Source organism: Myripristis murdjan, chromosome 16 (assembly GCF_902150065.1).
Source record: "Myripristis murdjan chromosome 16, fMyrMur1.1, whole genome shotgun sequence".
In the NCBI taxonomy this organism is placed as follows: domain Eukaryota; kingdom Metazoa; phylum Chordata; class Actinopteri; order Holocentriformes; family Holocentridae; genus Myripristis; species Myripristis murdjan.
In genome coordinates, this window is record NC_043995.1 from 28048290 (window position 1) to 28061649 (window position 13360).

Consider the following 13360-nt stretch of genomic DNA (forward strand, 5'->3'; position numbering starts at 1 on the left):
GTTTTACAAAGCGCTTATCCCAGTGTAATAACCGGTGTGTTAACTTGTAGAAAGGTATTTCAGGCAAACAGTGATACTGCATAAATACTTAAAGTAAACAGAAGGAATTTTCCTTATTTACTTAAAAGAATGTACAAATATGTGTGTACACTTCTATCATCATTTTGTAGTTTACGTCCATTTCAAGTATTTTAATATAATTAAATCTAATTTCAAGAGTTTAGACAGTATCACTGTGAGGTTGGAATACCTCAGGCTAATGCAAATTAATACACCGGAATAAGTCGAGGTGATATTGCAGCTGCTTCTGTGACTGGTGATGAAGGACGAGGATGAGGATGGCAGTCATTTCTTAACCGCTGCAGAGCTGCTGCTTTTCTTGAAGGCCTCCTCCTCGCCCCTAAAAACAACACAAAACACAGATTACATTAACATATCTATAGATTACAATACAATATCTGAGCCACTGTGGTCGTTTTCAATCTCTAAATTTTCCTGAAGTGAAAAAGTAAAAAGGTGTTTGCCTCCAAAATGGTTTTACAAGTTTTCAATCAAATTTCACCTGGTGCATGTTGCTTTGTAGTAGTTATTCTCCTGCAATACGTCCTCTATGATGCCCTGAAAAGCATTACACACACAGATAATCACTTCCACATTAGATAACAGGCATTCAACAGAATATAAATAACATAAATATGGGTGAACTCGAAGTGATGCCACTACTTCAAAACTATACATGACCATAGAAATGAAACAAACTACAGACATTTTAAAGGAAAGTACCTTTAACAAGACAACACATGCGCACACACAGAGAGATATACACACACTTTAGAGTTATGGAAAGATGAAAATCTATGTAGAAGACAAAAAACTTCAAAACTAACGACAACATAACAGAAACCGACCTGCATCTGCTCATAGGTGACGCCGTCCTTCAGATTCCCATCACCTGTCATGTCTGTATGAGAGACAACAACAACAAAAAAATGTGTGTGTAGCCCTGCAGAGATCCATTAATCCCTCTCTAATTTTTGCAAATCAAAACGTACAGAAACGTGCACAGCATGTGTAGCTCATGCTCCTAGTTTCATTTCACGTGCAGACAGATTTTGAGTTTCACTTTTCAGCCACGATGGCGACTGTTGGATCCCTGCTGGTGCTGTGTTGCTTGGTGTGTGTTATGTGACGCAGGCTGAAGGCTGCTGATGTTAACTCTACCTGGGTCGGCGGCGGCCCGGCAGTCACCTGGAAAGGCCCGGACCGGCGGCCACCAGTCTGAACCCGCTGAGCCGAACTCCGTCAGCTCGGGAGACGCCTGGAGGAGCTGCAGGGAAGACGGAGGAGGGGAAATTTTTTTCATTTTTTTTTATTTTCGCTGAGACTGGCAGAGTGAGTAATTATAATCAAGCTCGGGTGCAGGTGGAGTTACATGTAAAAACTGGTGGGAAATTAAATCGCTGCCAGCCGAATGTGAGTAAAACCTGCTGATTGCTTTGTGATTTCACCGACTGAACGGCTGGTATGTAGAGAATAATCTGTAGTCACACTGCCATTTCCAGTTTTGATGATCACTTATTAGTATTGATATTAGAGAGTAATTTTAATAGAGAACAAATACAGATAGTGGAAAGCTTGTCTGATAAAATTTTGGATTCATGTGCCATTGCATAGGAAATATTTCATTTTTTTGTACCTCAGACAGTGGAATTGTAATATATACTTGGGCATTTATGGAAATTAAAAAATGTTCTGTATCACATACAGTTGGAGAAGTACAAATTATTGCCAAAACCTGGCCTGTTAAATGGTATCCCAATTCAGGAAAATAAATTAATGACCACATGACTCGCTTTGTTTTGCTGTCCAGATAAAAGAGGTGGCTCCTCTCACCTGCAGGCTCAACTTTGTCCCCTTCTCTCCTGCACATTATCATCACTACTCATCTCCAGCTGCACTTGAGAACTGTGAGTCAGCCACACAAACCTTGCTGAGCTCCACCTTCAGGTTGTAGGGATCGCTCCCCTGGTGGAACAGGGACTTTTTGAATCTTTCGACGATCCGCCGCTTGACGCTGTTGTGAGGAGCAGGTGGCAGCTGGAAAGGAAACAAAGACCAAGCTGGGAAACATCGACACAATCAACCGTGATCAGAAATGGACCTTCAGTTCCAGTGAAGACATGAGGATCAACAAAGTAAGATGTGCAATGGATAAGGTTTTCTGTGACTGCAGGATTTAAAGCAACTCTTATCAGAACTAATCCAAACCATATGGAGTATTACTGTACCTGAGTGATGAATATGATTTTATGCATTTGGACGAGGAGTCTCTGGATGGGATCATCAATCTGGCGAACCTTCCTCTGGGAGACACAAATTCCTGCTGACACTGGGGTAACATCAACACCAACGCCATTATTAACTTTTAACCCTTTTAGCCTCTCTAAATTCTTCAGCATCATCTGCTCTTTGTGCTGTTTCATATCTGAGGCCCAAATATTAAGAACTTGAATGAATTCTGCATATTCAAGTCCTGTAGTTGAGCTGATGCAAATACTGACATTCCCACTCTTGGACAAGTTTCTAAAGTATAGATACATACACATGTTCCAAAAGGTTACCTGGCCTTGGTTTGATCTTTGAGGCAGCAAAATCATCTCTGAGAATAAAGACAAGAGTGAAAAAAGGGAGGACAATAAGCTGAATGCTAAGAAAAATGTGTGGTTATGTATGCATGCTTCAACAAACCTCCTTCTACATAAAATTATGTTTTTATGTTACAAAATATTAAGTGTGAGCACGCCTCCCCCCCCCCCCCATAGATTCACTTTAGTTAAACAAAAAGTGCAATTGGGTTTGACATACCCAGCTGGAGTTTGGTCTCGTGTCGCAGAGCCGCTGGACTTCGATCCTTTGATTTGAAAAAAAGTGAATAACTTACATGAGACAGTGGACAAACTGGAACAGTGCACACTAACAGGAGGACAACTAACACTATCCCCTCCCTTGATTTCATTTGAAAGAATGTTAGAAATACACAGAGCACTAGATCCCATTATCCAAAGAGTGCATCCATTACAAACTATTTCTTATGAGGATCAGAACAAAATAAAGTTTAATGAGTAATTTCCATTGTGTTCTTCTATTTGGCAACTGACCGTAGTGTTTTCTCACTGAGGCGGCGGTGTCATTTTTGCTGTTAGATTCACCGACATCCTCATCTGTGGCATCATCTAAAAGAAAAAAAAAAAAAAGACAAAGTCATTAGCGCATGAGATCAGCTTTGGATTCAAATCTTTGCCACCGGTTTGTTCCAGCAGGTGAACTCGGCAGATTCACCTTGACTGATGTTCTGCTCAAAGTGGTTTGAGCTGCAGGCGGCAGAGGAGGCAGGAGGTGGGGATTCAGTCTTCATGGTTGACTTCTCTTGGTGTCCAAGAACCTGCAAACAGCACATTAATTGTTCTAAGAAATTATTCTGAAACTAGATTTTTATTGTAGGGCTTATGAAAGGGCCCTTACCTACACAAAAAATAGATTTTGCAATATCAACAACAGGATTTAAAATCCAAAACAAAACCTTCAACTAACTAATGCAACAGTTACAGTCGTCATCAATGCTGATTTTGCGATCTTAATCATCCAAATGAAACTTTTACGATGGCCTTTGTGACTTTCTACACCTGAATCACCTGAGGCGTGTCCGAGTGACAGCAGGTCACGCTGCATTTATGCCTCTCCAGGAAGTACTTCTGCGCTCGTTTCCTGTCTCGCTCTGCTTTTCTTTCCAGTGCATGCTGGGAAGTGTAGAGGGTGTCCATCTGCCTCATCATGAGGTCAGAGATCCTCGAGCTGACGGCCACAATGTCAGGCCGCAGGTCGGCGTCCGGGCTCAGGCACCTGACAGGACAAGAGTTGAATTATGAGGCATGTTATAAAATACATACATCAAAACAATGAATAACAAATACTGGAATAATAACAAAATGACAATATCTACAAAAAAGACAGTGTGACAATGTGAATAAGTGAAAACAAGACAAAATTACATCCCAATCAATCATAGTGATTACCAGGTTTTTTACAATGCATGGAAATGTTTTCACACAGGTAGAGGCATTTATTATCATTTTATTATTATTTATTATAGCATTTATTTCAGTGCATCAGCTTCACCATTTGATCATGTCTGTGACTCTGTCTGAGAAGGCTCCTTCTTCAAGCGGCTCATAGACGGCCTCGACGATCTGCCGGCACATTATGAAAGGCAAACAGAAACAAAACATGAATAAACTTAGTGGAGAAATCAGCAATGTGTGTGTGTCTGTGTGTGTGTGTGTGTGTGTGCTACCTTGCTGGCCAGCGACAGCATGTTACTGCTGTAAAACGGAGGCTGCAATGTGGCCATCTGGTAGAGGATACACCCTAAAGCCCAGATATCAGCCTTCTCTCCATACGGCTCATTCTTCACCACCTCTGGACTAACACACACACCAGCACACACACACACACACACACACATGCAGGGATGACCATGCTTTATTTAAAACGCTGCATCTTTTTAACACATTTCTGTCAAAGCCTGTCACCCTAAATACTAAAAATATCCTATAAGTTGCAAACATTTCTTTTATCCGGCTCACTGGGTAATTCTCCTCACCAGGAGTAAAGGATGGTGCCGACCACTGATGTCAGCTTGCTGTTCTCCTGCTTCTGTTTGGCGAGCCCAAAGTCAGCTGGAAGCCGAGGAGAGGCCGAGGTTAAACTTTTACAGTAACACAACGCAGGAGGGAATTTGTGGAAAGTAGTGAACACGGCCAAACTCACTGATGGTGACTCTGTCCTTCTCCCCCAGCATGATGTTGTTAGGTGTGAGGTCGCGGTGGACGATCCTCTTCTCCTTGTGCAGATACCGTAAGGCCAGACACATCTGAGCGGGTTTGGAGAGAGGTTTGAGGCATTTATCCGCAGCTACTCTTGACTGAGCACAACAAAGCAATAGAAAGAACTCCCCACGGCAGCGAACAGAGAGTAAAAACCCTGCTTTCTTCTGCAGAACAGGGACTTATCCCAATGAAGCACCGAGTTCACAGAATGAAGTAAATCCTGCAAACAGTGGATCACTTCTGTGTTTATTTTATCAGCATATTGGTCCTAAGGGGTCTTCTGAAATTGAAATTCTTAGATTGCCAACATTACGAGTGATGCTAAAATGAGTGTGTTGGTCAAAGTCGAAGCAGCTAGGGAGCAGAAGATAAAGTGTAGGTCTTGTTACCTGGATGAATATGTTCCAAATCCGGTCTTCACTGAACTGCTGCTGTTTCTCCTTCAGAGAGCTGAAGTGGTCGGCCAGCGGCACGCCCTCGATCAGCTCCATCACGATGTACAGCCTGTCACCTGAAACGGGACATTTTGCTCAGAGGACTTTAAACTTTGGTATTTGTTGATGTACGTTTGTCACAATAAAAGCGGAAAGCTGCACTGATTTTTTTTTCTCCTCTGTCCTCATTAATGTAAATCAAGCTGAATCTTGAACCTTGAAATATGAATCCTCACCTTCTAAAAATGTCTTGTAATATTTAACAATGTTTGGATGTGCCATCTACAGAAAAAGAAGAGAGCAACAAATTAACTACACAACATTTGACCAGAGAGCAACTTTCTAAAAGGAATTTGAGGGAGTAAAATTTTGCTTTGCACCTGTTCTTTGATGATGGTGAGCTCGGAGATGATCTTCTCCACGTCGCTGTCTCTGGACTTCTTGTCTTTCCCGAAGGCCGGGTTGCGGAGGTCCACCTCCTTCAGAGCCAGGAGGTTCTGGCCGCTCTGCTTACGGACCTGCGAGCCGAAGATGGAGCCCACATCAGAACGAGAAAGAGAAAAGCATCTGGCAAAATTCTTGAAATTCTTCATACAAAATAACCAGATTTCTTGTGTTGTGTTTGAGGGCTTCTTCTAAGATGCAAAGGGACTCCGTTGGGTTCTTCATTAGAGAAAGTAGCCCTAGAAGGTTCCTTGAAGAACCATCATGAGTTTGCAATTTGTGGGAATACCATCATGATTTGTAAACTATTTATGAAGTCTTTCAAGGAACCTTCTGTGGGTTCCTTATAGATCCAATCTGAAGAACACCCTAAAGTCCCCATGAAATGACCTCATATGACTTCTACTTCCTGTGAAAAAGAGCATCTTAAACAGTCAACCAATAAAACCTTCACAAACATCCTCTCTCATCCACTTTTCACTTCAAATAAAATTGTTTTTTTCTCTCCCAAATGTTCTTTACTTGCACTGTGTCCCGACAAAACAGGAAATGCATAAAATCAAGAAAGTAAGAGTTCGCTTCATGGGGTCTTAAAGTCTCTAACGAAGCTCTTTTTCATTTTAGGGCACAAAACAGAGAATCAAATAATATCATGAGGAAGCAAGGGTGACCCCAACCAGCGTCTCTGACTGTGAATGCTGCCAGTTTGAAGAAATAAACTTTACTTTGAAGACGCTTCCAAAGGCACCGGTGCCCAGATGGTCCAGTATGGAGAACCCGCTGATCACTCTGAGAGGAGGGCGGTTCTGGTCCGCAGCCTCGATGCTCTCCCTCAGGCTGTCCAGCTCCTCTTCCTGCAAAACCGACGTGTCATCTTGGAGTCGTGTTCCCAGTCTTACTACATTTTGTTTCTACATCCCAAACCGCAGTAATAATTTTGATTATTTTACACCCCAAATCCAGCTGAATAAACAGCCGAATCCATTCTGAATTTGTTTTTCTTACAGCGTAGAGCAAAACTTTGGCTTGCAGGCCTTCATAGGCGGTGAGGTCTCGCACATAATGGCCAACGTCAATAAACAACTCAAACAGGTCTGTGGGAAACAGCCTGAAATGGAAAATGGATGATTACACAACGGCACCGGCGTCCATTTATCGAGATTTATTACAAAGTAGATATCCACCATCTCAAAAAAGTGACATATTTTTCTGAGCCAAATTAAAACAATTTGTTGAATTTTATGAGGGAATGGTTAACATAAGTCATAGGCTGACAAAATTCGGAGATTGGGTCTGACATATTTTACAGATACATCACGTACTTCAGGTAATATATTATCTGAACTGTAGAGCTGCATTTTAAAAGTAAACTCCTCTTATATAGTACATTACAGCACCTCTTAAACAGATGTCGGTTTCTTTCCACGCTGAAGAGAAATCGAAGGGTCCGGAATGCATAACACTGTCAAGACATAAATACATATATACGTATGTATGGATGTACTTAATAATGTTATTATTATTATAAATATGTGGTATGATGTACCTGTAAAGAAACAGCCTTTGGTTCGGTGCTTTGTGGTAGAATCAACTTTGCAATCACATATATTCCATTTTCCTGAGGAAAGAAAAATGCCTGAATTAACTGACCCAGTTTTCAAAATATTTTACATTATGTTTATATCATTTTATAATGTCCATCTAGCTATGTTCGTCTACAGGGAGATTTTCTTACCTGCACAATGTGGCGAGCAGAAGTGTCATCCAAAATAAGCTCAGTCAGGGCTGTACAGCACGCTGCAAGAGGGATTAAAGGGGAATGCTGCTCAATTTAAGAGCTCAGACAAGGGATTCAGAAGGACTGTTGGCTTTACCATCTTTCCTTATCACAGAAAGATCAGGACTTTTCATGTTGAACTTGATTTTGGCTTTGGAAAAGAGCTGCTCGGGTTTGCAAATACTTAGTGGAATATTCCATGGTAACAAATAATTAATAATGGTCGCTGGCCACATTCACTATTTTTACAGCTAAGAAGACATTTAGAATGAAACAGAGTCTCCAAATGACGGCTGGCAGAGTCAGAGCAGAGACACACCTGCCAGCTACCAGCATGCAGCAACAGTTTGCTGGATTTTCCCACCCAGGACTCGCCTTAAGAATTGGTCAAATGAACAAAGAAGCAAAGAAATACACAAACACGACGTGATGACCTGTACGCCCCCCCCGCCCACCTGACTGCAGGGCCATCGTGTTGTCCACCTCCTCCTGCGGGCTGAGCTCCTCTCCCATGTGCTCCCTCTGGATGCGACCAGCTGCGTTGGCACTGGACAGCGTCTCGACGGACAAGCGGTCAGACACATACTGCCTGTCACTGCAGCGGTCAACAGACAACTCCGAGGATTAAAAGGCTTTAAATAATGCAGCAAATGTAGTAAATAATGATTACAGCCTTGATCAGTGAAAAAAAAAAAATTCACATCAGTAGAACTGCACAAGTCATTGGTACAACCCAACACACCCCTCCATCCCCTTGAGCTATGGCGGCCTGTAGTCATATTTTCATATTTTCACAAAACATCCTGTAACAAAGTTGTGTAAGATGCAAAATACTTTAGTAATTATGCTGCTTCGTCATTTCCCTTTTTGGCCTGAGAACAAGGCTTGCTTCAGCTTTTGTAGCTGAGTTATCTTGTGATGCAAGTCATGGCTCTCTCCTCCTTTGAAACTGAAAATGCAGAGAGGAAACTAGGAGTATTTCAGATGGGTTAGAAGTTTTTTATAGGTTGGAAAGCTGACTTCTCAGAGCTTGAAATAGCAGACAGTGGTATAACTGGAAAAGTATAACTAATTCCTATTGTCAGTGATAGTAATCAACAATATATTATATATAATTTGTCATTTTGGTTTAAGTATTACTTATTGCCGCTTTAAAACGGACTCTTCCATTAAGACTTAAAGGTCATGCCTCATAATATTTCTGGGAAACGTCATGTACAAAGGGGTCATGTTTGCAAAAGGAAAGGATCTTGGATGCGGCAATTATTCAGTGAAAAGGAGGGTGATTTTGCTCTGATGGCAACAAAACTAGGGCACTGGTGTGAATCTATCTCCTAACCCTGACAGTGTTAGTGTTGTGCTCTACCCACTGACCCAATAAATACTCAGACTGTTACAGAATTTGTGTGAGATCTGGACCAAATACCACAAATCTTAGGTATTACGACACTGCCTAACCTCTGAAGCAGACGGAGCAGCTGCTGCACGCCTCCCCAGCTCCGGATCTCTGTCCTGGTGTCTGGATCCTCACAGAGCTGCACCAGGACCCAGGCGATGCTCCACAGCAGCTTCAGGTGCTGGCTGTGCAGCAGGCTCAGCAGCACCGGCAGCCCCTCCAGCTCCCGCACCTGATCCCTCACCTGGCGCACCGGCGACAGCAGCCTCAGCAGCTCCGCACTCATCCTGGAGGGAAAAAATCAGGCTTATCCATGTATTATGTTTATCATATGACAAGGTGGGCAGCCACAGAGACTACCTATTAGTTTTAAGAAACCAAACTATGACCTTTTCACTCATCTACCTGAGGTTTCCTTTTCGCTGCTCCAAAGTCTACATTAAAGACCAGAGTTAGTCAATTCTTTGCCACAAGTTCTCCTAGACTCCTCCTTGCCTTGAGGACCATCATCATTTTCAACATAAACCACTTTTTAAAACTCATTTTTTGGACTTGATTTAACTGAGCATCCTCTTATTATTGATTTTGATCTCCCTTTTATAATAAAAGGAAATTAAAAACAGGTTTTTATTGCTTTGCCTTAATATTTAATATACTTTTATTATGTGCTCGGAGAAAAATGAAGCTTTATTGATCTGCACCGAGGCTTCGGGAGGGAAAAATACAAATACAAGAAAAGCACAAAAATAATATAAAATTAGTAATTACAAAGCAATAAAACAGAATATAAATAATTCTGGGGTTATGTATGTAGACATAAATGTATGGATGTTACTTTTATTTCTTTAAGCAGCTCTGAAGGATGACATGAAGGATTAAGACATGTAAGACATATAATAAGATAACAAATTCATATTTTACTCAACTCATCTGAATAGAGTAACTTTATCAGTCGAGGACACCGACAGGAATAACTAAATTAGTCACTAACCTTTTTGATAACAGGTCATATTCTTGCAGTATCACAAGCAGGTTCTCCACTATCAGCAGCTCTCCAATCTTCTCCCTGCATTCTGGGCTGGAAAATTTTTTTTTTGCAACAGATGAACTAATAAATGCATCTGATGCCTCAAATAAAGTAATAATCTACCTCTCAGCCAGGGTAGTGAGTGCCAGGAGGGCCCCCAGCAATACACTGCTGTCTGATGTTGATAGGAGCTTCACCAGAGTCTGGAAATTAACACAAAAGAAAGTTATTAATTTCATTAGCATCAGACATTTTCTTCCTCCAGTTTTCCTGCATGGAGTTCCTTAAAGGTAGAAACATTTGTCAGGGTGACATTAGTGCAGAGATGCTTTGACAACACACTGATTTTTACAGTACACACTGACCCACATGTGGCAAGGACATTGTAACTTCACATGCAGTGCAAGGGGACGGTGCAAGATGAGCAGCAGACAAGATATATCACTCTGCACTGGGATTACGCACTAATTACCTAAACAGGACACAGAATCCAACCTCAGTACTGCATTGCTATTGCTTTCAGTTAATTTCATATTACTTTGCCATATTTATTTTAAAGGGTGGCAGATTCGATTTCTTTTAAATTATGAAGTTCAGGGGCTTGATTCAGGTTTATATGCAAAGACATGTTTCCTTCTGCATCACATTTACTGAACTCAAATTAAAAACATGTGTGTAAGTGTCAGAAATAGTTTTTCTATTTTTATGACACAATAACTGTCTCATACAAATACAAATAGTACCTGTTCTGAACCTCTATAGCACCTCTACACTGCCAAAATACTACAACAGAACAGAGAGTCAGCCAAAACAAAACAAAATCTAAACATTTGTTAAATAAAAATTAAAAAAATCTCAACTATAATTATCGACATTCCATGGGGTGAGTGTCTAGTACTGTATTAATCCATCAGGAACTTTTCGTCCAGACAGAGGAAACCAAAATCCTCCTGTGCTCCCTGTGCAGCTCCGACACAGACATGAAGTGAACACAAACAACAGAGCAGGATAACATCACGACAGCTCGTCACTGACCCTGTGAGCTCCGCTCTCGATGACCCAGCTCCTCTGATCCTCCACAGCCGACAGCTTCTGAAACATGTCTGTGAAACAATTAACACGACAGGAACTGATAAAGAATCACATAAGACACAAGCTATCGGCGCGTCTCTGTGATACTGGGAGAGATATTACTCACAGGTCACCGTGACCAGCTTCTGTATGGTGAACGCCTGTTCCCCACAAGCTATGTACGTGGAAGTGACACACTCCATGTACTGAGGCAGAAAGAGAACAGGAAAATAAAGTAAGAGAAATATAGACAGTAGGTAGGCTGTGTATGCATGTGAAAAATCTGTGAACAAATACCCTGGCAAGCAAACTGACGCCGTGCAGTTGATGGAGAATTATCTAGGAGAAAGTAATAAAGTGAAACAGTTATTGTTTTCAGTATTTTGCTTGATAATAAATACAAAAAATAGCATGCCACAAGAGAACTGAAACGGTTTGTGAAGTTGGACCTGATGCTGGGGATCTCTGATGAGCAACCGAAGGCAGATCAAGACTCGAAGGACAGACTCAGGTGGAGCGTGGTCGACCCATTCACTGTAGGAGGAGCGCATATGACTCACTGTGATGCAAACTGTAAGGGTGACATGAGCACAAATAACACCCAGGGGCATTTCGTCTACCTGCAGAGTCGGTTCTTGACCAGAGAGGTGAGGATGCCGGAGAAGAGCTTGTGCAGTGGATGGCTGCTGAAACATCTCCGGTTTCTGTATGTTATGCTGTAAAATTGAAATATCTATAATGAGTTTGACACATTTCAGTAGGATGGTCTTTTTTACAGCCCACAGAAATGCTAAAAATGAGCTTTCGCAACATTATCCAGGTGTTTTTCTAACCAAACGATTGTACTTTGGCTGCAAAAGTCTGCTTATCATCTCCTAGATTTTTCCTCACTGACTGTGTTTTATTGCACTTGAATCCTAAAGCACATTGGTGAAAGAGTGAAAGAGGAAACAATGGGGTTAGTATTGAACTTTTGGACTTCCTACCAATTTCAATGGAGTTTTGATTGAAATCAGGGTGAGTAATGTTCATGTTGGGGGTGAACTATTCCTTTAAGACCAAAACCCCCACTCCCTGGGAGAGCAAACCTGAATTTTTCCAGCTCCGAAACTTCACTGGCGGCGTCGCTCCCTCTCCTATAACAGATGGTATCATTTTGATGATGCTGGCCCTGAGATCTGGCTGCACCGCTGCATGCTTTACTGTGACTCAGTGCTGCCACCTGCAACACAGACAGTCTCATATCATACACAAACACGATGAAATATAAGCTGGTTTGTGTCATGCTGAAAGTTTGCATTGCATTGGAGCGGAGTCACTTGCTCTTTTTCACCTCTTCTCTGGAGACACTTTTAGCGAGCAAGGACAGAAGTCTCCTGAGGTCGTGAGATGCCCTGGAAAATATCAGTTTATCGGTTCAAAATGCTCTTGTCGGGTCAGGGAAATACATGAGAAAATGTGGAGCAGGCTATTAAAAGAACTGGGGTGAAAAAAAAAAAAAAAAAGTGACCAGCTTACTTGCTGTTGATTCCTGTGGATTTCAGGGTCAACCTCTCTCCTTGTCTCAGTTTTTTAACCGCGTTGGGCATTTTCAGCAGCCCCCCTTTGCTTCCATGAGCAACCTGCAGGGTCAAGTTTGAGATATTTCACACATCATGACATTTACACAGTCTAGGCATGGAAATATCACACGGCTCTGTGATAAAGGGGCTTATTTTGCCTTGGCTGACAGAGACTGAGCTGACTTGGTCTGTTTGAGCTGATACAAGAAAACAGAGAGAGAAAAAAGAGAGAGAGATCATGAGCCAAACCTCTTCAAAGTCTCACCCCTCCCTCTGCACCGCAAGGTTTGCAGGATTCAGCTGATTTAGAGTCCTAAATAATCCACATTGCTTCATTATATCTATGCCATCAGTAGCCTTGAATTATTTCCCTGATACAGCAGACATCCTGGGACGAGCCTGGGCAAATGAGAAAAGACAACACTGAAATTCCTTCTTTTTTTCAGCCAATCCAGGTTGGGAATATTAGCCAGGTCTAGTTACCATGGATACATCAGACGCTTTTGCATTCCGTTACCGGATCATTTTGACACAGGAGTGTCGTCGGATTGTTGTATCAATAGATTATTAACGAATTCTCAATAAAACTAAATAAGAAAAATGCCAAATGGATGTATGCGGAATTAATGTTTTTTTTTTTTTTTTTTGGCAAAAGACATGCATATTGTGAATTATCCATGTCCTTGCATCTGTTTTTATTATGCAATGATTTATGCACGATGGTGTCCATAGTAGGCCGGGATGTATAGAAAATTGTGTGATA

General features: G+C 41.6%; 1 protein-coding gene across 1 annotated transcript; it reads right to left on the minus strand.

Moving 5' to 3' along the window:
* Positions 1-345: 345 nt before the first annotated feature.
* On the minus strand, positions 346-12624 carry nek10 (NIMA-related kinase 10). Its single transcript, XM_030072217.1, has 35 exons — positions 12554-12624; positions 12369-12429; positions 12124-12257; positions 11656-11751; positions 11485-11569; positions 11333-11374; positions 11163-11241; positions 11000-11067; positions 10088-10167; positions 9929-10015; positions 9000-9224; positions 7997-8136; positions 7500-7561; positions 7311-7382; positions 7162-7226; positions 6770-6872; positions 6490-6618; positions 5701-5838; positions 5557-5602; positions 5276-5397; positions 4828-4930; positions 4661-4736; positions 4352-4481; positions 4177-4247; positions 3693-3900; positions 3340-3442; positions 3159-3233; positions 2866-2911; positions 2622-2659; positions 2289-2389; positions 1987-2097; positions 1222-1327; positions 909-961; positions 563-618; positions 346-400 (listed from the first exon to the last, which is right to left on the minus strand). The coding sequence occupies exons 1-35, from the start codon at positions 12622-12624 to the stop codon at positions 346-348; spliced, it is 3237 nt and encodes a 1078-aa protein (XP_029928077.1).
* Positions 12625-13360: the final 736 nt, after the last annotated feature.

Coding starts and splice junctions, on each gene's coding strand:
- nek10 (XM_030072217.1), bottom strand. CDS start 12,624: ATGCCCAACGCGGTTAAAAAACTGAGACAAGGAGAGAGGTTGACCCTG. Junction 12,430..12,553: donor TCCACAGGAATCAACAGCAA/GTAAGCTGGTCA, acceptor GATATTTTCCAG/GGCATCTCACGACCTCAGGA. Junction 6,619..6,769: donor CCAAAGTTTTGCTCTACGCT/GTAAGAAAAACA, acceptor TCGGTTTTGCAG/GAAGAGGAGCTGGACAGCCT.